Genomic DNA, 22202 nt, shown 5'->3' on the forward strand with positions numbered 1-22202 from the left:
GAACTAGCAACTCGGCGGCGATTAGCATCCTCACCCCGCTAAACTCCCGAGCTAATCTGGGTCATGATAGCAATCCCTGCACCTTGTTAGCTAGCCTCAGCGGCCGCCATCCTTCCCACACATCCCCAAACCCAGACATCTTAACCCCCACCCCGGGTTTCTCCCTTTCCCACACCCCAGAATACCGGCTAGTGAAGGATACTGAGGCGGCGGTACCGGCACGGTGGGAGGCTGAGGAGCGGCCGTGACCCCCGGTGGTACCGACACGGTGGCTGCATTCGGTGCTGAACTCATGGCGGTGCTGAACAACAAAAAAACAAACAAAAATCGAACAAAAACAAATACGCGGCTAAAATACTGACACAAAGTGCAGCTATCTATCGCACATAGGCGCGTATCTTCTCTTTAGCAGGCCGGAGGAAACTTCACGCCATGGGCTTGGGGTATTTCAGTATCAGTAAAGGGGGAAAACAGAGCCATTTTCGGTGCGGTCGCTGCTGTTTTTCCTGGGGTCGTACGTGCCGCTGTTCATGGGGACGTGAAAGAGAAAGAGAGAGGGGGAGGTTCAGCACCGCGCTCTCCTCCGCCCTGGATCTTTTCTGACCCCCGCTAATCCGATTCAACTCTTCGAAATCGCTCCCGGCTGCTGTTTTTAAAAAAATATATATTATTCGGTTCTCTTCATTTTGAAGTAAGTAAGAGCTCGGTCACGTCGGAGAGTTATCTCAACATGGCGTGTAAGCGGCCGCCTCGAGCAGTCCGGTAGTACAGACAGTTCGGAAAACGTCGGCAGAATTCGGAAATATTCGGGTCCGCCTGGCTTGCACAGATTTCTCACATGGCACTACGAAACATCCAGTCGGATCCCTTCGTTCTGCATCGGTTACATCCAGGACGATAGACGACTCAATGGAACATCCGCACATGCAATGAAGCCTCTTTTATTTCCACAACAAGCAGCAGGGAAGAAAAGGGGCGTGCTCCGTCCTGACAATACAGAAAATCCGGGGTCGACTTTCTATTAGTAATTGTTCATTCTATCCGGCTAAATCAATTATTTAACCAACCATTCAATCAATTAATCAAGATATGTTTTGATGTATCGAAATACAATGTATTAAAATGTGTTCATACGAGTCGAAATAATAATACTATGATTTTAAATCTTTTGTCATATTATACACAAAGAATGTGCTTGCAACGGCATCTAGCGGTGCAACTCTGACACTACAACAATAAAGCCAGAATAACAGAATACAAAGATTTCTAAAATATTAATGTGGTTATTTTCACCTCAAGTGTGTACTGTGACAAGAAAGCAAAAATGCTTACAAAATCTCTTCAGCCACTGAAATGTGAGGACAAAAGGAGGACAAAAAGAAAAAAGCTTGAGAGTCCTACAAGGGAATCATACTCATCAGGGTGAAACAGTACAGTGTAACTGTACATCATATCTGTTCTGTGACAGTATACTTTAAACTCAACAGAGAGAGTTGTGTTAAAAGGAACTTTAGTATGAGCATCATTATAGTTGTAAAAGCCTCTTGTATCTTGACGCTCTTATAACTAAAGTTTTCAACTGTACGCTTGAGTGAACCCCTAAGATTAAACTGTTCTTGGCAAGTCCTGTCTGCAGGCTAATCAAGGATGAGTATTCACAGCCAACTTAAGGGTGTCTGTAGTTTTACCATTCACAGTAACCTATGTTGATTTGTCGGGTATCCAAGCAGGGACATCTTCAGGAGCAACATTCGATTTTCAGATGAACAAGGTTCCAAGCAGAAGTGGGGCATAACTTTGAATTGATTGATACTTAAGGACAGAAGAAGTCAAAATCACTGGTATCTTAGAAGTAAAATCTTTTTACTTGACAGAAGGAAAATAAATATTGTTAGATGTGTTTTGGGGACTCCAATAAGACTATGACACATTTCTAAAAGGAAGTGCCAATAATATTGATATGAGGGTTCCCTGGGGCATAACACTATGCCACCATCACTGTGTTTGTGTGTGTTTGTGTGTCTGGGGGTTCAGCAGTAAAAGCGTCCCAATGTCCACTTTCCCAGAGCATGATCATGAACCATTCAGCTCTTTGCCTTTATCTCTTTCTTTTTAAAACAGAGACTGTGTGAGTCCTGAACACTATTTAGAAGGCTCTTTATTAACAGTGGTGCTTTGTAAGTATCTAAGCCTTTTTTACTTTTCGATTGAAGCAGGCATGCTGGATTATAAAAGACCAACGTTTAACTTAAATACAACACCACAAAATGTTGCAGTCAGTGCCCAAGCCCAAATCAATATTTTATTAACAGTTTTTATACACAGTGGACATAGTGTTGATGTGTTTTTTGTTTGTTTGTTTCTATTAAGGTCTGGCTGCTGCATTCTGGACTCACTGGGGTTTGTTAACGCACCTCCTTGAACACCCAAACCACAAGATGTTGCAATAGTTAAATCACATGGCAACAAAAATGTTATTTTTTATGTGGTACATTATATTTCATTATATTCTAGCATCATTTTAGAGCTGAAAAAGTCTATCCTTAATATTATCTACATGAGCTTTAAAAGGGAGAGCTTCAATAATCACAACAGGGTTGTTTTAGTGTTGCACATGATGCAACTGAAGGGCCATCCAGCATTACTATATAATCTTTCAATTCTTACTTTGGGTTTTTTTCTAAACAACTTTTGCATGCTGTCCCCATGGAAACATGTTTACTCTGGGTTCTCTAATTTCATCACAACCGCATTACAGAGCATACACTGGGGAATTGAATGCATATTTGCCTTTAATTATTGTTTCAGATATAACTATTACTATTACTAAGTACAGTTAATACATGTTTATTTCAGACTCTTTAACTATATATCTCAATAAGTCACATTTATTTTATTCCATGCCTCTTGTTAAGGTTTCAGAAAACACCAAGGTCATGAATGATCATATTTTCTGGATCAGTCTGCCTCTCTGTTTCCACAATCCTGTTATCTCCTCTCTGCATACACTCAGCCTTTTCTGTCTGTAGACTGCACTGGTGTAGGCATCAGTGATAAATGGTGAATTGGTGGCACCAAAAACCTTAATATAAGATGTACACAATGTTCTTGGATAATGTAAAAAAAACAGTCTAGTCTCCCATCTATTGACATATTTTGCTGAATTTCTAACACCAGGAGTGAATGATCTAATAATAATAATAATAATAATAATAATAATAATAAAAAAACCCTTTAAACAATTAAATAAATTTACTTTATCACTCTCCTGACAGGTTGCTTTAATCTCAAATTGCACACTAATGCACTATCCTAAACAGTTACTGAGTGCTATCATTAACTAGTTTTCTAATAAAATTAGTGTTTGAATTGTAAAAGTCTCTCATGTAGTCTTCAAACTGACCTCAATTTCTGTTTAGAGTACCAGTCTTCTGGATTTTCTAGCTTAGTAAATATGTAGGTCAGAGTTTATGACAACAATCACGATGACGGTGCTCATCAGTGTATTTAACATGAATGTGTATAAAACCAGAACATTTTTTTTTACTGTTAAATTTGGAAACCTGCCATCTAATGAATGACATGTTGAATTGTCTAATTGTCAACAGCGAACCTCAAATATAAACAAGACTCTTTTGCTCTGCACTGGCTCATATCATAACATCCCAGTGTGGATAATCTTCTGACAACACAACACTTTGAACAAGAAACTGCATGAAATATTCTGTTTTTCTAGACAATATACACTTCACTGTACACATTTCTTGGGGCTTAGAAGAAATCATTAAATGCTAATTTACCCTTCACATTAATTGTAAATTAATATTTCCTTTGTGGCCAAGTTCAAATACTGCTACTCACAAGAGTTTGTTTATGATTATAAGTTTGAGCATTGATAAAAACACATGAAAACATCTGAAATAAAGACAAATACTGTAGAATTTTGGGTTTGGATGGTTTTTAGGTAATAAAATAGTGCCTTATGAATCATAATAAGACAATGTTATCTCAAAATGGAATGCTTACATCAGAAGCATTTGAATAAAACTTTATTGAAATATTTTTGCATTAAGGTAAGAAAATCCATTATAAAATGTATTTACAATTTACATCTGTATCATATCTTTACTGGTCATAATAATGGACAAATAATGTTTGCAGTCTCATCTGTCATATTAAAAAAGCAGCAAATATCTTTCATCATGTTAAACACAGCTCTGTATTCATTCATTAATCTATCTATCCATCCATCCATCAATCCATCCATTTATCTATTCAACAAGTCCAATTAAAAACCACTTCCTTCAGCAGGCTGTACATAACCAACAATCATATCAGTATTGCACATCATGTTCAATAAAACAACATCATGGTGTCTAAAAGCAAAACGGAAAATGAAAAGCAATGAAAATATCACGTTATAATCATCACAAAATTGTATGTATATGTAGATCGCAATTGTCGAGTCAATGAGCTGGGATTACCATTGGATTGTGCACAAGTATACATGCTTCAAAGAATAATATTAACTGCTACTGAATCCTGACACTAATAAATTATTAGGAAAGATGTGCTCTGGGTTGAGATACTACTCTTATTTTTATGTTCTTGACACACTAATGGCAACTTTATGCCAATCACAACACATTTATTCAGAGGCCGTGTTTTTGTTATAAACTGTTCTATTTTATCTAGAAGAGGGCATTCCTTAAATGTATTAAGCCAATGCTTTTTTTAAACCAATCCAACACATGGTCACAAAACCTTTAAGAGCAAAGACCCCCCCCACTAAAAACAATCTTGCTATTGAGTGAATCACTTGAATATACAGTTTCAGTTTATTTTCCCTTAGTACTCCATGTAGGTTAAGACAACATCATTGTAATCATGTCTCAATATTTTAACTTCACAGTAAATTTTCATCCTAGATCTTCCATTGTCCTCTACTACATGTATTGTTTTTATTGGCATTCATTCACATGAAGTCACTACGGGGTAGTATATCTCTCATATTGAAAAATGTGAGTCAAGGATTTATTAATTTTGTGCATTTGGTCAGAAAAAAACACCTATCATACATATAGCCTGTGGTTCCTCCCAATAACTGTATTTAGAATACCTGCTGTAAATGAAAGTTGTCCTGTAGACCTTACAGCGAATCAAAACATTGGAAACCGCTAATGACTTTCTCCAGCAGGTGGCAAAATAGAGCAATAAACATGTATAATGTGCCAATACTATGCAATTATTTCTTTTAATTCATTATTAGTATTAAAAATTTTTAGAATCAACAGATAATCCAAATGAGGTTCTATTCATTTCCAGATTTTATGAGAATAATAATAATTTAAATATGTTTTTGAATAGCAATCTGTTCACCTGTAGTGATTTGCATTGGTCCAGCTTACTTGAAATAAATCTATGTGTAATGTGGCATTTCATCCTGTTAAAATGAGTTTAACCACCTATTTACAGTCAAAAATTACATTCAATAATGTTATGTTCGATACATGACATGATTTTGTGAAGATTTGTAAAATATATACAGTGCATCCAGAAAGTATTCACAGCGCTTCACTTTTCCCTCATTTTGTTATGTTACAGCCTTTTTTCAAAATGAATTAAATTCATTATTTTCCTAAAAATTCTACAAACAATACCCCATAATGACAACATGACAGAAGGTTGTTTGAGATCTTCGCAAATGTAATAAAAAAATAAAAGAATCTGCAAAAGCAATTACAAGTACACAAGTATTCATAGCCTTTGCCATGACACTCAAAATTGAGCTTAGGTGCATCCTGTTTCCACTGATCATCCTTGAGATGTTTCTACAACTCGACTGGAGTCCACCTGTGGTACATTCAGTTAATTGGACATGATTCTGTAAGACACAGACCTGTCTATATAAAGTCCCACAATTATCAGTGCATGTCAGAGCACAAACCAAGCCATTAAGTCCAAGAAATTGTCTGTATACTTTATTTATCGAGGCACAGATCTGGGAAAGGGCACAGAAAAACTTCTGCAGCATTGAAGGTTCCAATGAGCACAATTTGGAACCACCAGGACTCTTCCTAAAGTGGGCCGTCCCGCTAAACTGAGTGATTGGGGAAGAAGGGGATAGTCAGGGAGGTAAACAAGAATTCGATGGTCACTCTGAAAGAGCTTCAGTGCTTCTCTGTGGAGAGAGGAGAATCTTTCAGAAGAACAACCATCTCTGCAGCACTCCACCAATCAGGCCTGTATGGTAAAGTGGCCGGATGGAAGCCACTTCTCAGTACATGACACATAACAGTACATGACAGGCCACCAGGAGTTTGCCAAAAGGCACCCGAAGGACTCTCAGACCATGAGAAACGTAGATTGAACTCTTTGACCTAAATGCCAAGTGTTATATCTGGTGGAAACCAGGCACCGCTCATCTCCTGGCCAATACCATCCCTACAGTGAAGCATGATGGTGGAGCATCATGCTGTGGGGATGTTTTTCAGCAGCAGGAACTGGGAGACTAGTGAGTATTGAGTGAAAAATAAATGCAAGGAGATATACAGAGACATCCTTTAAGAAAACCTGTTCCAGGCGCTCTCGACCTCAGACTGGGGTGACATTTAATCTTCCAACAAAACAATAACCCTCAGCACACAGTCAAGATAACAAAAAAGTGCCTATGTGAATATCCTTCTTTGGCCCAGCCAGAGCCCAGACTTGAACCCGGTTGAACACCTCTCATCTCAAATAATAAATTTAACCCATTTTGGAATAAAGCTGTAATATAACAAAATGTGGAAAAGGTGAAGTGCTGTGAATACTTTCCGGATGCTCTGTAACATTGTAAAACAATAACAGAAACGATCTCCCATGTAAAAAAATACAAATAAAAGCACATGTATTTACAATGCCAGTTCTTTCTCCCATTTAAAACATCCAGTAGTCTTTCCAGTGTAAGAGATTCTCTTGAGTCCCAAGGAGAATAAAATAGAGCCCGATATTAAAACATTTAAATTTAAGTCCTCCTGGCTGTATGAGAGAGTAAACCACAAGCTCTTGGGATGCATCAAACTGTGGTAAAGGGGTCACCAGAGTTCGCACTTATGCTTAGGGTTCATTGGAGAACCTTCCTTACAGCCAAAGTGTTTGGAGAACTCATGGGAGTTGGAAATGGGGCCAATGACTCTGAAGCGTGAGGGGCTGTGGGGGTCAGTTATCACACCCTCGTGAGAGCTTTCAGGAGTCCGCACTGAGCACCACACCTTCAACAAAAAGAGAACATAAATGCTTATCCCATTTATAACACATATAAAAGATGCGTTCTTTTTTCACTGGTTGCTTGACGAATTGTGCATGAACCCAGTCATAAACTATTTATGAATTAACAACTTAAAAATAAACAAAAACAAACCTGGGCAAAACTAACAAAGAACAGTTGATGATTTGTCATTCCCAGAGCAGGCAGCGTTGTCTCCTCCCCATTCTTCTGGATCCAGTTCATGTATGCCTGCAGGTCATGACAACATTTAATACCTCATTATATTGTAAACAACAATGAACAAATAATGAACTTGTTTCACAGCCTTCTCATTCTTGTTTGCTTTGACTTACTGCTGTTTAGTTTATTCTGGAATAGATTTCACAAACCAACTCAGAGAAGCTGTGCTAATCTAGGAGCAGCTTTGTGAGTTGGCAAAACATCAACAGGCAGAAGCTGCTAAGAGATGTTTTGTCAATAGCAGGCCTGCTCTGTAACCTCTGACTTTTTGCCTTGGGGAAAGAATGAGATGTGGTGAAGGGTGACAATTTCCAAGCCACCTGTTGTGTTTTTAAGGCTTTGCATGAGAGGGAGAGATACGCCCAGTTTTCTACTCCAGTTTTTCCAGCTTGTGGGTGCTGAATGGGAAGGATATGAAAAAGGCCCTGGCCATGATGATGTGGAAGCTTAATGGTTTGGGGTTGTTTTGGAGCAGAGAATACTGGAGTCTTATTCCAGGTAAAATTAATACTGAACTACCATTCCTTCATATGGCTTCCATTCTTTCATTGCTATGTGATTACATTTGGACTATGGCTAATTGGAACAAACTTCACCACCCAACAAGATAATGACTCAAAGCATACGTCCGAGTTCTGTAAGTGTTCTTTAGAGAAAAAACAGATGGCTAGAATATTATCTATCTTGAAAGTGGCCTGCCCAGATCCTATTACACTGCTTTAGGATGAACTGGATCCTGAAAGTCAAAAAAGAAATATCCAACTAGCAAAGAACAGCTTTAGTATTCTGAACTAGTATTTTAGATGAATATTTGGAGAAACTGTCAGGATGCTAAGAGTGTGCAAAGCTGGTTTTCATGTCAAGGGAGGATTTTTCAATTAGGATATTTTCAATCCAGAAGATATTTTCTGAAACTTTATCTCACCCAGATAAAGATTTTTAGTGTGTGATTTTATATTTATGCCAACAACAGATGTTTGTAACTTTTCCATACTTCAGGAAAAAAATAATTGAGCAAACGGTAGAACAGTAGGTCTCAGTAATGCATCTGTATAATTCTTGCTAATTTTGTGGCCAATGATTTGCTGTTAATGGCATTTAATAGGCGAAGTATACACAAACCTTGTAAGCTGCATTCAGGCCGCCGTTGTCAGCGATGTTCTCGCCAAGTGTATGCTTGCCATTGAGGGGTTCGTTGTTGATGTTGTAGTTGCTGTATTGCTCCACCAAGCACTGGGTCTGCTGCTTAAATGCATCCACTGATGCGTTCTTCCACCAGGAGCGCAAGTTCCCTTCCTTATCATATTCTCTTCCTAGGAGCAAAGCCTACATTAAACCCTGATATATTGATATGTAATTAGTTGAGTTAGTAACCCTAGCAATCAATAACCCAGCAATTAACTTTATGGAACACTAGAAATATAATGCATAATGACCAGATTCAACTGACAATAAATTCAAATTCAAATGAAACTGATGGCAAATATTGGGGAACAATTCTTAGCAGTTAGGAAATTTAGAATTGAACACATTTTGCAGTTGCTTGTATTCATGAACAGTCCATTCTCCAAAAGCATGCTGTTTCAAGTTTACGCTAGACTATACTATAAATGATCCTGTTGTTTATACATAACTGGTGCTATTTTTTCTTCACTGTTTGAAAGGCCAAAAGGGGATCAGTCTCTTATAGACTTTTTGATGTTACCTGTTTCTTTAGCAGTTATCCGGATGTAATCTATAATTCCATATAAAAAACAATTAATACAAACCGTTTACCTTGATCATCAAATGCGTGAGTCAGCTCATGACCCATAACGACACCAATGCCACCAAAATTCAGGGCTCTAGAAAAGCAAATGGTAAGAATTCTGTCAATCATTTAACAGGCTTTAGATTTTATGGTATGACACCAGTATAGTAAGGTGATATGGTAGGTGGATGTGTGTAAGCCTTTTACTTCGGCCAGGCGTGACTGTAGAAGGGGGCTTGAAGGATTCCAGCAGGAAGCACCATCTCATTCTTTGTGGGGTTGTAATAGGCATTCACTGTAGGTGGGGTCATACTCCATCTGTACAAGAGGAGAAGGAAGCAAGCTTTCAGCAGGAGTTCTAATAAGCAGAGCTCATGTAAGTAGGTAGACAGAGTGTTTTGCGAGTGTGTGAGTAGGGCTGCTCCTTACTGATTTCTGTTCGGGGCTTTCCTCAGTTGGTCAGCTGTGACCCGGCCAGAGAAGTTGTAGTACTGCATGACATTCTGGAAGTACAAGTCTGGCACGACTTCAAACTAACACAGGACGACAATATTAAATGTATATGCACACATATTCATCCACATCAAATGTGCATGATATATATACACAGATCCTTTTTTTTCTTTTACATCTCATGTTTAAAATCAACTAAACAAGGGAACATATTTCATCAAGAAAATAATATATTTTATATCTAATGTAATGCTGCATTAGAATAATGATGCTATTCTGTACTTACTTCATTGAATACTTTGTCTAGCTCCTTGGGATTCATGATAAACTTTGGGTAGCCTATCATATTGTATATTGCATCCGCCTGGAAGAAAAAACTGTCACTTCTTACAATATATATACAGTACACAGTATATACACCAAATAGTATTACAGACAAGGGCTGGAACAGGACAGTTTAATTAGTCTGTTATCAGTGGTTTATAATCAGTAAATCATTAAAAATGCCAAACATGTTCAAATTAGGGTCGCTCTAATACATATTGAACTTTCTAATTAAAACTGAACATCTAGTAAACAGTGATTGGTTAGAACATGGTGATTAAGTACCTGAAACAGTAGTGACAACAGTGATAATTAGAGGTAAAGCAATATCTTTAGGTTTTCTAAAACAGGAAAAGTTTCTAAATAGATGGCTCTGTGTTTTGAGGTTTCTTGACAACAGGAGAAAACATATGCAACTATATATAGACCCTAAATAGGGTCTTAATCTATATTTGAAGAACATCAATATCAAGTTTGCAAACTGATGTGATATATCACTCTTTAGAAGGCTGCTGTTGCTTTTACATAATCAATAAATGAATCACCCCGATTGTGATTTATATTTTTACGTATAAAATCATACCCTATTCTGTTTTGTTGCATACATATACTGTATAATCTATCTTTCCATAAGAAAATCTAAAAATACAATATATACAAGAGAGTTTGAAAGTCTGAAGATAATGTCAGATTTTCCCCAACGTTTAATCTCTTCTAGAGAAGACACATGAATTTAAGGGAAAGAATTGCACAAAAGATTTTAAGCAGGCTTGTGGATTCCATGTCACATTGTCATTAAAAAAAGGAAGAGGGCACAATAAATCTAAAGTCTAAAATTCATATAAATATTTCAAATATTCTTCTTTTTGAATTTTTTGTCGATAGTACAACTTTCTTTTCGGCTTCTCCCGTTAGGGGTCGCCACAGCGGATCCTCCGCACGTTTGATTTGGCACATGTTTTACGCTGGATGCCCTTCCTAACGCAACCCTCCCCAATTTATCCGGGCTTGGGACCGGCACTAAGAGTGGCTGGGGATGGTTCCCTGACCGGGAATCGAACCCGGGTCGCAGCGGTGGGAGCGCTGCATCTTAACCACTAGACCACCAGGGGACCTACTTTTTGTCGATAGTATAATTATATAAAAAATAAAACATTTTCGCCGATGCTCTCAGACACTTAGAATACATTTTGTTTCGAATAACGCCCTGTAATCTAAAATAATCTGCCTCTCACCTTTTCTTTGGCTGCCTTTTTGGTTTCACCATCCATCCAAGTCACATGTTTCAAGCTGTCCTCAAAGGCCCACTTGATTTCTGAGACCATATCTTCAGCCTTATAGACACAAGGAAGATGTTAGTGTGTTAAGGCTCACTTCTGTATTAAATAATACACAATAGAGTATACTCACAAAGGCCTTGCTGTCCTCAGCGAAGGTGGATTTGACAAATAGAGCCCCCAGGGCGAAGCCTAGTGCGCTGTCTGTGTCGCTGACGCACAGTTTCCAGCGAGGAGTGCAGCTCTGAAACAATGTACACAAACCCAACTTAATACGGAAACCTGTTGCCTATTACCTCAGAGTGTCTGAGAGGGAACAGTGAGTTCTTCTTATTTTATATTCTGTCCTGGATCTCACAAAATGTATCACGGCATCAGGACTTTTTTAATCCTCAAACCAAAATGCACCCTTAAATATTAATGAGTGAATCATGAGTGAAAGCCTCACTTATAGCAGGGTGGTTATATGCTTAAAGAAACATAAAAGAATACTTAAAAACACTATTTTTGTACTTGGAACAACTGTAAACGAACCCCTTACAACCAAAAAGAAACGTCAGTCAAGTCAGCTTGATGTGCTTTATTTTTTTTTAACTGGCAGCATTTAGTAATATAGTAATAGGCTGTACATGTTACCTGAACTGCAGAGGTGGCAAAAGTACACACATCCTTCACTTAAGTAGAAATACAGATACTCATGTATTATAATACTGTGGTAAAAGTTGAAGTACTGACTATACTTTTTTACTCAATTTAAAGTAAAGAGGTTTGGGTTCTGACATGTACTTAGGTAAAAAGTAGCTGTTACTACTACCTGTTTTAGTGTCATGCTGGTAACTGGACCTCATGTCATATTACTATTAGGGTTGTCAATTGATTAAAACATTAAATCTCATTTAATTGCATGATTTTTATGAGTTAACTCAAGATTATTTAAAATTTAATCGAACATTTTTATCTGTTCTGAATGTACCTTAAATGAACACTTTTCACATTTTTAATACTTTAAATATTATTCAGCCCCTTTACTTTCAGTGCAGCAAACTCTCTCCAGAAGTTCAGTGAGGATCTCTGATTGATCCAATGTTGACCTAAATGACTAATGATGATAAACAGAATCCACCTGTGTGTAATCAAGTCTCCGTATAAATGCACCTGCACTGTGATAGTCTCAGAGGTCCATTTAAAGTACAGAGAGCATCATGAAGAACAAGGAACACACCAGGCAGGTCCGAGATACTGTTGTGTAGAAGTTTAAAGCCGGATTTGGATACAAAAAGATTTCCCAAGCTTTAAACATCCCAAGGAGCACTGTGCAAGCGCTAATACTGAAATGGAAGGAGTATCAGACCACTGCTAATCTACCAAGGCCTGGCCGTCCCTCTCAACTTTCAGCTCATACAAGGAGAAGACTGATCAGAGATGCAGCCAAGAGGCCCATGATCACTCTGGATGAACTGCAGAGATCTACAGCTGAGGTGGGAGACTCTGTCCATAGGACAACAATCAGTCGTATACTGCACAAATCTGGCCTTTATGGAAGAGTGGCAAGAAGAAAGCCATTTCTTAAAGATATCCATAAAAAGTGTCGTTTAAAGTTTGCCACAAGCCACCTGGGAGACACACCAAACATGTGGAAGAAGGTGCTCTGGTCAGATGAAACCAAAATCGAACTTTTTGGCAACAATGCTAAACGTTATGTTTGGCGTAAAAGCAACACAGCTCATCACCCTGAACACACCATCCCCACTGTCAAACATGGTGGTGGCAGCATCATGGTTTAGGCCTGCTTTTCTTCAGCAGGGACAGGGAAGATGGTTAAAATTGATGGGAAGATGGATGGAGCCAAATACAGGACCATTCTGGAAGAAAACCTGATGGAGTCTTCAAAAGACCTGAGACTGGGACGGAGATTTGTCTTCCAACAAGACAATGATCCAAAACATAAAGCAAAATCTACAATGGAATGGTTCACAAATAAACATATCCAGGTGTTAGAATGACCAAGTCAAAGTCCAGACCTGAATCCAATCGAGAATCTGTGGAAAGAACTGAAAACTGCTGTTCACAAATGCTCTCAATCCAACCTCACTGAGCTCGAGCTGTTTTGCAAGGAGGAATGGGCAAAAATTTCAGTCTATCGATGTGTAAAACTGATAGAGACATACCCCAAGCGACTTACAGCTGTAATCGCAGCAAAAGGTGGCGCTACAAAGTAACTTAAAGGGGCTGAATAATTTTTGCACGCCCAATTTTTAAGTTTTTTATTTGTTAAAAAAGTTTGAAATATCCAATAAATTTCGTTTCACTTCATGATTGTGTCCCACTTGTTGTTGATTCTTCACAAAAATTACAGTTTTATATCTTTATGTTTGAAGCCTGAAATGTGGCAAAAGGTCGCAAAGTTCATGGGGGCCGAATACTTTCGCAAGGCACTGTATATATAGTGTTTTAAATTATGTAAATCATCAGGACACCAAACGTAACTTTTGCTATGTTTCCACACGGATGGTTAATGAGGTGATACCGGAGAAACTGTACCACTTACATACGGATTACAGAACCAGAGAATATTTGTTGTTTTATTTAAAACTAAAGATTTTCAGCTTTCTATCCATATATTTATTATGTCTGTAATGCAAATATTCACTGAAATTCAGGTTGTTTTATTTATGTGTCTGTAAAGAGAGATGACAGAGACGACAGAGAGTGGACCCTGTCTGTTCACGTAAACGTATGTTGCATTGAATGGTTTAATTTCGACTCTTTTGTGTTTATTTATTTATATATTTTTTGAAAAATGGTGAAACAGAAATGCGTGCTGCAAAATTTTTATTTGTGTGTTAAAACAAATTTGCATAATGCGTTATTTACGCATTAATATTTGACAGCAGGGGGAAGTGGTGGCTCCAGCGGTTAAGGCGCTGGGTTGCTGATCGGAAGGTCTGGGGTTCAAGCCCCGGTATCGCCAGGCTGCCACTCTTGGGCCCTTGAGCAAGGCCCTTAACCCTCTATGCTCTGGGGGTCCCTTACGAGGAAAATATCAAGGTCCGTGACGTGGGGCCGCCTTCCGTGGGCTCACCACCTGCAGGAGGGACCGTAAGGGACAGTGCTGTGAGGATTGGGCAGCAGTCAAAGGCGGGGGCCTGCTTAGACTGCTGCCCCCGCGACCCGAATTACGGATAAGCGGGAGAAAATGAATGAAAGGATGAATGTATTTGACAGCACTAGTTAATATATAATACAAAAATAATTTACATTGTTGTTATCTAATGAATGTATCCAGGCTGAACATCCATCATATAGAACACAAGCAGAGAAAAAATGATGGTGATCAGGAATGTCTCTGTTCTCAGTCATGTTTACATCGCTGATTCCCTCTGTCTCATCTACGTTAACCCCATACTTCTTGTTGCCTTTTGCCTTGCTCATTGTTAGCTTCCTAACTAGTCTAAAAAAAAATAGTGAAGTAAAGTACTGATACCAGAAAAAATGTACTTAAGTACAGTAACAAAGTATTTCTACCTAATTAATTCCCACCTCTGCTGAACTGAGTGTTTTTTTTTATTGATTTATTGATTTTTTATTTTTTTTCCACCATAAAGTATGTCAGTATTTCTCATGAACCTTATATCTTTCTGAAGAAACCATAAGCCCCTCTCTATTTTTTTAAGGCTACTATAAAAACCAGTCATCTCCGTTTCCCATTCATGGGTGTGATGTTTTTATATTTTTTAAGTAAAGGACACACACCAAGATGCACAAAAAACATGACAAAGAAAAATAAATAAAGTCTGTAAAGAGTCACACGATTGCAGCCTAACAATGGTGTCTAAATCTAATAGTTTAGGCCATCTATCGAACATGAATAATGAGATCAACTTTAAAGCCATGTAACCGCATGACTATGGCAACACTGGAATATCGGCACAATTATTTTAATCTCTTTTTTACTCTTTCTTCCTTCCCATCACCCACACACAAGTGCACACATTCGTACGTCGGCCACAGTTCACAAACTCGGTTTGTTATTTCAGCTTGACCCTTGAGGAAAATAAGGTTGGAATAAGAACAGGATCTCTGTATGATAAGTCACTGGCTATGCTGAGTGTGTACAGACCGTATATCAGTGTAGCACAATGGGAGGTGACACTAACCTCCAACCTACAAAGTTTTCCACAAACTAATTAAATAAAGAGTTCAACGATTTTAAAACAACTTTTACACTATTTTTCACATTCTGCACTCAATTCTCTCAGCTCTTTTTATGTAATTTCCAACATACACAACGTATTTTAACCTTTCCAATTCCCTCCTCTTTTAATAATATCTCAGAAGGTGTGGTTGACATTTTTTAATGATACACCTAAATGAACTCGGCTTTGGCTGCTAATTGCTTTCGTTATCATTGTTACCAATGTCAGGCAGAAAAAAAGAAAAGAAAATAGGCCTCATTTATCACACCCCATACGAATGAATTCATTAATTAATAACATTCACATAAGAAATGTTATATGAAAATCCAGTTCATTTGGTAAACATGTTGGTATCCTATAAGAGCTGTAAAAGGAGGTGCTAGTTGAGTGTGTGGCATTACTACACGTTTTAGCTGATGACAAACTAAGAAGGTGATTTTTCAACATGCAGCCACATTTAATTTTTTTTTTATGAGTAGACTAAATGCAAATCAGATGTTTGATTATTTATGGTTGTTTCTCATATACAAAACACACACATGAGTATAAACAGAATCAGTGTTTACCCAATATTCCTATTTCTTCTATATAATCAGTCTGTAATACTATTTGTGTATTACACAATAAGTGATCACTAACCTTCTTGGCACCGTACATGACTTCAAGAAACCGCTGCTCAGCATCCTGAAACTTCTGGTCCAATATAGACACCATCTTCCTCACCACTTTCATGATCATGTAGTTATTCAATGTGCTGCAATTCACATAGAAAGATCAGTTTAGCTTTTTGTGCACAATTTACAGACTGTGGGTCCAGGCTACAAATTAGACCTTTTAATATTTGGCTTATTCATAATTGCTCTTCATGTATTTGCTTTTGCCTGAATGGTAAAAAGCTACCTCTTGTTGGTGTTGCTAATGAGCTGTGAAACGTTCTGGAGGTAATTTGTAGCATAGAGCACCACAGGCTCCGAGTCATTAAGAGCAACTGGAGCAAACACTGCTCTAAGAAATGGCATCCAGTCAACCGAAGGAGCCAATGTCTAATGGGGAAACACAAACACACACACATAGATATTAGCTATAACACCACACAAAAATGTATTTCAACCTTCCTCAACCTTGACTCACTATTAGATCTTTAGCCTGAATCTTATGGTAGATGAGCTCCTCATCCCTTCTCTCCTCTTGAGGAACCGTGATGTTTGCCAGAGAGGTTTCGAAGTCTACAATTTCCTGCATCAATTTGCGGGATGTCTCCTCTGATCCGCCCAGCAGGATTCCCAGCTCTACCAGGAAGTTCAGATATGCGTTGAGATACTGCAGGTATTAAAAAAAAAGTGTTTGGCCATGTCATTGAAGTTAGACCTGAAAGTTTTAAGATGTAAAAATGTAGATTAAAACTTTTGTTTGTTTCTCAGTGTAGGTCAAAACTTTTGCATTTTCTACAATAGTCTGTAAATAGACAGATAGACAGGGAGACAGATAGATAGATAAATTAATTTATTCTTCCCAGATGCAACGTCAATGTCCTTATATCATATGTAACAAACAAAACCAATTACATTCCAATCAAAAAAAGTTCTTATGTATTATTATGTATGTTGTAGTATCACTAATTTGATTTGGATTTCACCATTTATTTTTTCTAGATACCTTCTCATTGGTGGTCTTATTGAGATAGTACTCGCGAGATGGCAAGCCCAGGCCAGACTGATCAACCTGCAGAAAAAATAAAGCAACTGTTCCTATTTTGCCTTTCACCAGCATTCCCCTGCTCAATAATTAATGCAAAAAGTTATATAATCTACTCATAGTCACATTATTAACACAAGAAATAAAATAAAATAAAATAAAAAAACTGTAGTTAAATAACACGGCCAGGAGTGAGGTTGACTGTGCACCTGAATGATGTTTCTGCTGGAGTTCTTGGAGTCTGTGCTAACAAACACAGTGAAGAAAGGGGAAGTGCGGTAGTTAGCTGACACAGTGCGCAAAACCTCCTGGAAGTTGTCCTTGTCCCAGGGGCCAGTCAAGGCCCAACCTCCTGTCTAAAGGAAATTAAAGAAAGGAGAAAAAATAGTCATAAATACATAAGAGAATTAAACTCATTATAACACAATGGGTCAAACATAGCAACCTGTTGGTTCAGGCCCCTGCGTTGCTGATACCATCTATTTATCCCCATAGGAAATTTGAGCTTTTGCTGTCTCACTGTAGAGAACCCAGCCATTAGGGGGGCACAAGCCAGTGCACTCTTAGTGCCGGTCCCAAGCCCGGGTAAATGGGGAGGGTTGCGTTAGGAAGGGCATCCAGCGTAAAACATGTGCCAAATCAAAAATGTGGATCACAAATGAGAATTTCATACCGGATCGGTCGAGGCCCGGGTTAACAACGACCGCCACAGGTATCGTTAGCCGACAGGGTACCGGTGGAAATTGGGCTACTGTTGGCCGAAGGAGGAGAAGGAGAGGAGGAAGACGTCTACAGAGACGGCGGGAAAAGGAGCAGTGTAGGAGAGTAGAGGTTCGGGTTGGTACTTTAAATGTTGGTACTATGACGGGTAAAGGGAGAGAGGTAGCTGATATGATGGAGAGGAGAAAGGTAGATATGCTGTGTGTTCAGGAGACCAAGTGGAAAGGGAGTAAGGCCAGGAACATTGGAGGTGGGTTTAAACTGTTTTATCATGGTGTGGATGGAAAGAGAAATGGTGTAGGGGTGATTCTGAAGGAAGCGTACAGTAAGAGTGTAGTGGAGGTGAAGAGAGTTTCTGATAGGGTGATGATCGTGAAGGTGGAGGTTGAAGGGATGATGATAAATGTCATCAGTGCCTATGCTCCACAAGTTGGCTGTGAGATGGAGGAGAAGTAAAGATTCTGGAGTGAATTAGATGAAGTGGTAGATGGTGTACCTAGGAAAGAACGATTGGTGATTGGGGCAGACTTTAATGGGCATGTAGGTGAAGGGAACAGAGGTGATGAGGAGGTGATGGGTAGGTATGGTTTCAAGGAGAGGAATGTGGAAGGGCAGATGGTGGTAGATTTTGCTAAAAGGATGGAAATGGCAGTGGTGAACATGTATTTTAAGAAGAAGGAGGATCATAGGGTGACGTATAAGAGTGGAGGAAGGTGCACACAGGTGGATTATGTTCTGTGTAGGAGATGCAACCTGAAGGAGATTGGAGACTGTAAGGTGTTGGCGGGGGACAGTGTAGCTAGACAGCATCAGATGGTGGTCTGTAGGATGGTTTTGGAGGCGAAGAAGAAGAGGAGGAAAGTAAGGATTGAAAGAAGAATAAGATGGTGGAAACTGAAGGAGGAAGAGTGTAGTGTGAGGTTCAGGGAAGAGGTCAGACAGGGGCTTGGTGGTGGTGAAGAGGTGCTGGATGATTGGGCAACTACTGCAGGAGCGATGAGGGAGGCAGCTAGAAAAGTACTTGGTGTGACATCTGGAAATAGAAAGCAAGACAAGGAGACGTGGTGGTGGAATGAGGAAGTGCAGGAGAGCATTAGGGGAAAGAGGTTGGCAAAACAGAAGTGGGATCGACAGAGTGATGAGAAAAGTAGGCAGGAGTACAAGGAGATGCGGCAGCAGGTAAAAAGGGATGTGGCGAAAGCCAAGGAAAAGGCATATGAGGAGCTGTATAAGAGGTTGGACACTAAGGAAGGAGAAAAGGATTTGTACCGATTGGCCAGGCAGAGGGACAGAGCTGGGAAGGATGTACTGCAAGTTAGAGCAATAAAGGATGGAGAGGGAAATGTGTTGACTAATGAGGAGAGTGTGTTGAGAAGATGGAGGGAGTATTTTGAGCAGCTGATGAATGAGGAAAATCAGAGAGAGAGAAGGTTGGAGGATGTGGAGTTGGTGAAGCAGGATGTAGATAGGATTAGTAAGGAGGAAGTGAGAGCAGCGATTAAGAGGATGAAGAATGGAAAGTCGGTTGGACCAGATGACATACCAGTAGAAGCGTGGAGATGTTTAGGAGAGATGGCAGTGGAGTTTTTAACCAGATTGTTTAACAGGATTCTGGAAGGGGAGAGGATGCCTGAGGAATGGAGAAGGAGTGTGCTGGTACCGATCTTTAAACATAAGGGAGATGTGCAGACCTGCAGTAACTACAGGGAAATTAAGTTGATCAGTCACACCATGAAGTTATGGGAAAGAGTAGTGGAAGCCAGGCTGAGAGAAGAGGTGACCATCTGTGAGCAACAGTATGGTTTCATGCCGAGGAAGAGCACCACAGATGCCTTATTTGCTTTGAGGATGTTGATGGAGAAGTATAGAGAAGGACAGAAGGAGCTGCATTGTGTATTTGTGGATTTAGAGAAAGCGTACGACAGGGTGCCGAGAGAGGAGTTGTGGTATTGTATGAGGAAGTCAGGTGTGTCAGAGAAGTATGTGAGGGTGGTGCAGGACATGTATGAGGACAGTGTGACGGCAGTGAAGTGTGCAGTAGGTACGACAGACTGGTTCAGGGTGAAGGTTGGACTGCATCAAGGATCGGCCCTGAGCCCTTTCCTGTTTGCAGTGGTGATGGACAGGTTGACGGACGAGGTCAGACAGGAGTCTCCCTGGACTATGATGTTTGCAGATGATATTGTGATTTGTGGTGGGAGTAGAGAGCAGGTTGAGAAGAGCCTGGAGAGGTGGAGGTATGCGCTTGAGAGAAGGGGAATGAAAGTCAGTAGGAGTAAGACAGAGTACATGTGTGTGAATGAGAGGGAGGGCAGTGGAGTGATGCGGTTGCAGGGAGAAGAGGTGGAGAAGGTGGAGGAGTTCAGGTACCTGGGGTCAACAGTGCAAAGTAATGGAGAGTGTGTTAGAGAAGTAAAGAAAAGAGTGCAGGCAGGGTGGAGTGGGTGGAGAAGAGTGACAGGAGTGATTTGTGATAGTATGGTATCTGCAAGAATGAAAGGGAAAGTTTATAGGACTGTGGTGAGACCTGCGATGTTGTATGGATTAGAGACAGTGGCATTGAGTAAAAGACAGGAGATGGAGCTGGAGGTAGCAGAGCTGAAGATGTTAAGGTTTTCGTTGGGAGTGACGAGGATGGACAAGATTAGAAATGAGTTTATTAGAGGGACAGCACATGTAGGATGTTTTGGTGACAAGGTGAGGGAGGCGAGATTGAGATGGTTTGGATATGTGCAGAGAAGGGACACGAATTATATTGGTAGAAAAATGCTGAAGATGGAGCCACCAGGTAGGAGGAAAAGAGGAAGGCCAAGAAGGAGGTTCATGGATGTGGTGAGGGAAGACATGCAGGTAGTTGGTGTGAAAGAGGCAGATGTAGAGGACAGGGTGGTATGGAGACGGATGATCCGCTGTGGCGACCCCTAATGGGAGCAGCCGAAAGAAGAAGAAGAAGAAGAAGCTGTCTCACTGTAGAGCCCTCTGAAAAAACATGCCCCCTCAAAACATGTTTACAGCCTGTCCCAATATCTTAGTGGTTAACAGAGCACATTTGCAATGCACGTGATTATATAGCATTTTTGTTCATAGTCACTCTGCTGTAATGATGCTCACAGAAGAGCAAGAAGGCAAACACTATCACTTTGATAGTGGCTTTATTTTACACACACACACACACACACACACACACACACACACACACACACACACACACACACACACACACACACATATATATATATTAAATCTTCACTCCTGGTTATGTCATGACACTGTGTTATTAATAAACAAACAATAATTTTTCTTCTTCTTAAACTTCAGTGACTTTAGAACTAGGAATAGAATAACATGAAAAATATCGTATAAGGATTGTGCTGAATGAAGATACAGTAAAAGTTTACCTGGTTAATGAACTCCTGTAAGGGGTGTGCTCCCAGCTCCTCGATCTTGGACTCATTCATGCAGGCTTTGTAGTATTTCAAGGCCTTCTGCTGCGCTTTACTCAGGCCTTGTTGATCTGTGCTCTCTATATGGAAACATCAAGATAATTGTTTCATTCATTGAGTCCACACTGAATTAAAAAATAAATCATATTATTTAAGACAAAACATAAACTGTGTGCACCCAGATACAAACAGTATGAGGGTGAACTAAAAGAACAAATTATCAAACATATTTACTACACGCACACTAATCAATACCAACTACATACTAATTACAGAGAAGTGCAGCATTAAAATAACATGCAGCTACAGATGTTCTTATTAACTAGTATGTTTATTATTATATGAGGTTTTTCTAACACAAAAACCTCAAATGGGCACAAAATTGGTGGCAAATTGCATAGTAATGTAATCTGTAAAAAACAATTTATGAAATAGCTTCTAATAGCTAAACATTTTTATTTACAAATTGAGATACATAAAAATTCTTGTATAAAACTTAAAAGCATTTAAACGTAGTAGTAAATCACGCTTGAAATCAGATACGTTACCCTTGTAGCAGACAAATGCTATAAAAAAGAATGGAATGGAGTAATGCAGCAAGCTAACAAGCCTGATTAAAAAAAATATATACAGTGAGGAAAATAAGTATTTGAACAGCCTGCTATTTTGCAAGTTCTCCCACTTAGAAATCATAGAGGGGTCTGAAATTGTCATCGTAGGTGAATGTCCACTGTGAGAGACATAATCTAAAAAAAAAATCCAGAAATCACAATATATGATTTTTTAACGATTTATTTGTATGAAACAGCTGCAAATAAGTATTTGAACACCTGTCTATCCGCTAGAATTCTGACC

At 39.2% G+C, this 22202-nt stretch overlaps 2 protein-coding genes across 8 annotated transcripts in view; both read right to left on the reverse strand.

Annotated features, from left to right (window-relative positions):
* Positions 1–1182, reverse strand: part of eif4g3a (eukaryotic translation initiation factor 4 gamma, 3a) — a 59100-nt gene extending 57918 nt beyond the window's left edge. For 2 of the 4 annotated variants that reach the window (XM_083533899.1, XM_083533898.1), the window contains exon 1: positions 203–1182. In XM_083533899.1, coding sequence (XP_083390025.1) covers positions 203–294 — 92 coding nt within the window. In that variant the 5' untranslated portion in view covers positions 295–1182. The remainder of the gene's footprint in view (positions 1–202) is intronic. The other 2 variants (XM_083533897.1, XM_083533896.1) reach the window with 1 other exon arrangement.
* Positions 1183–4017: 2835 nt separating this feature from the next.
* The window catches only part of ece1 (endothelin converting enzyme 1), a 39841-nt gene continuing 21656 nt past the window's right edge, over positions 4018–22202 (reverse strand). For 2 of the 4 annotated variants that reach the window (XR_014532238.1, XR_014532239.1), the window contains 16 exons: positions 21303–21427; positions 17394–17540; positions 17146–17211; positions 16621–16809; positions 16390–16532; positions 16129–16243; positions 11427–11537; positions 11252–11350; positions 9979–10056; positions 9669–9772; positions 9447–9557; positions 9266–9333; positions 8612–8802; positions 7403–7498; positions 6097–7253; positions 4018–5903 (listed from right to left, as the gene is read on the reverse strand). Coding sequence is in view for 2 of the 4 variants with exons in the window: in XM_083534114.1 (XP_083390240.1) it covers positions 7077–7253; positions 7403–7498; positions 8612–8802; positions 9266–9333; positions 9447–9557; positions 9669–9772; positions 9979–10056; positions 11252–11350; positions 11427–11537; positions 16129–16243; positions 16390–16532; positions 16621–16809; positions 17146–17211; positions 17394–17540; positions 21303–21427 (1820 nt within the window). In the remaining 2 variants the exon portion in view is untranslated. Of the gene's footprint in view, positions 7254–7402; positions 7499–8611; positions 8803–9265; positions 9334–9446; positions 9558–9668; positions 9773–9978; positions 10057–11251; positions 11351–11426; positions 11538–16128; positions 16244–16389; positions 16533–16620; positions 16810–17145; positions 17212–17393; positions 17541–21302; positions 21428–22202 lie in introns of all 4 variants that reach the window. The other 2 variants (XM_083534114.1, XM_083534113.1) reach the window with 1 other exon arrangement.

Source organism: Silurus aristotelis (genome assembly GCF_946808225.1).
Source record: "Silurus aristotelis genome assembly, chromosome: 28".
NCBI classification, from domain to species: Eukaryota; Metazoa; Chordata; class Actinopteri; order Siluriformes; family Siluridae; genus Silurus; species Silurus aristotelis.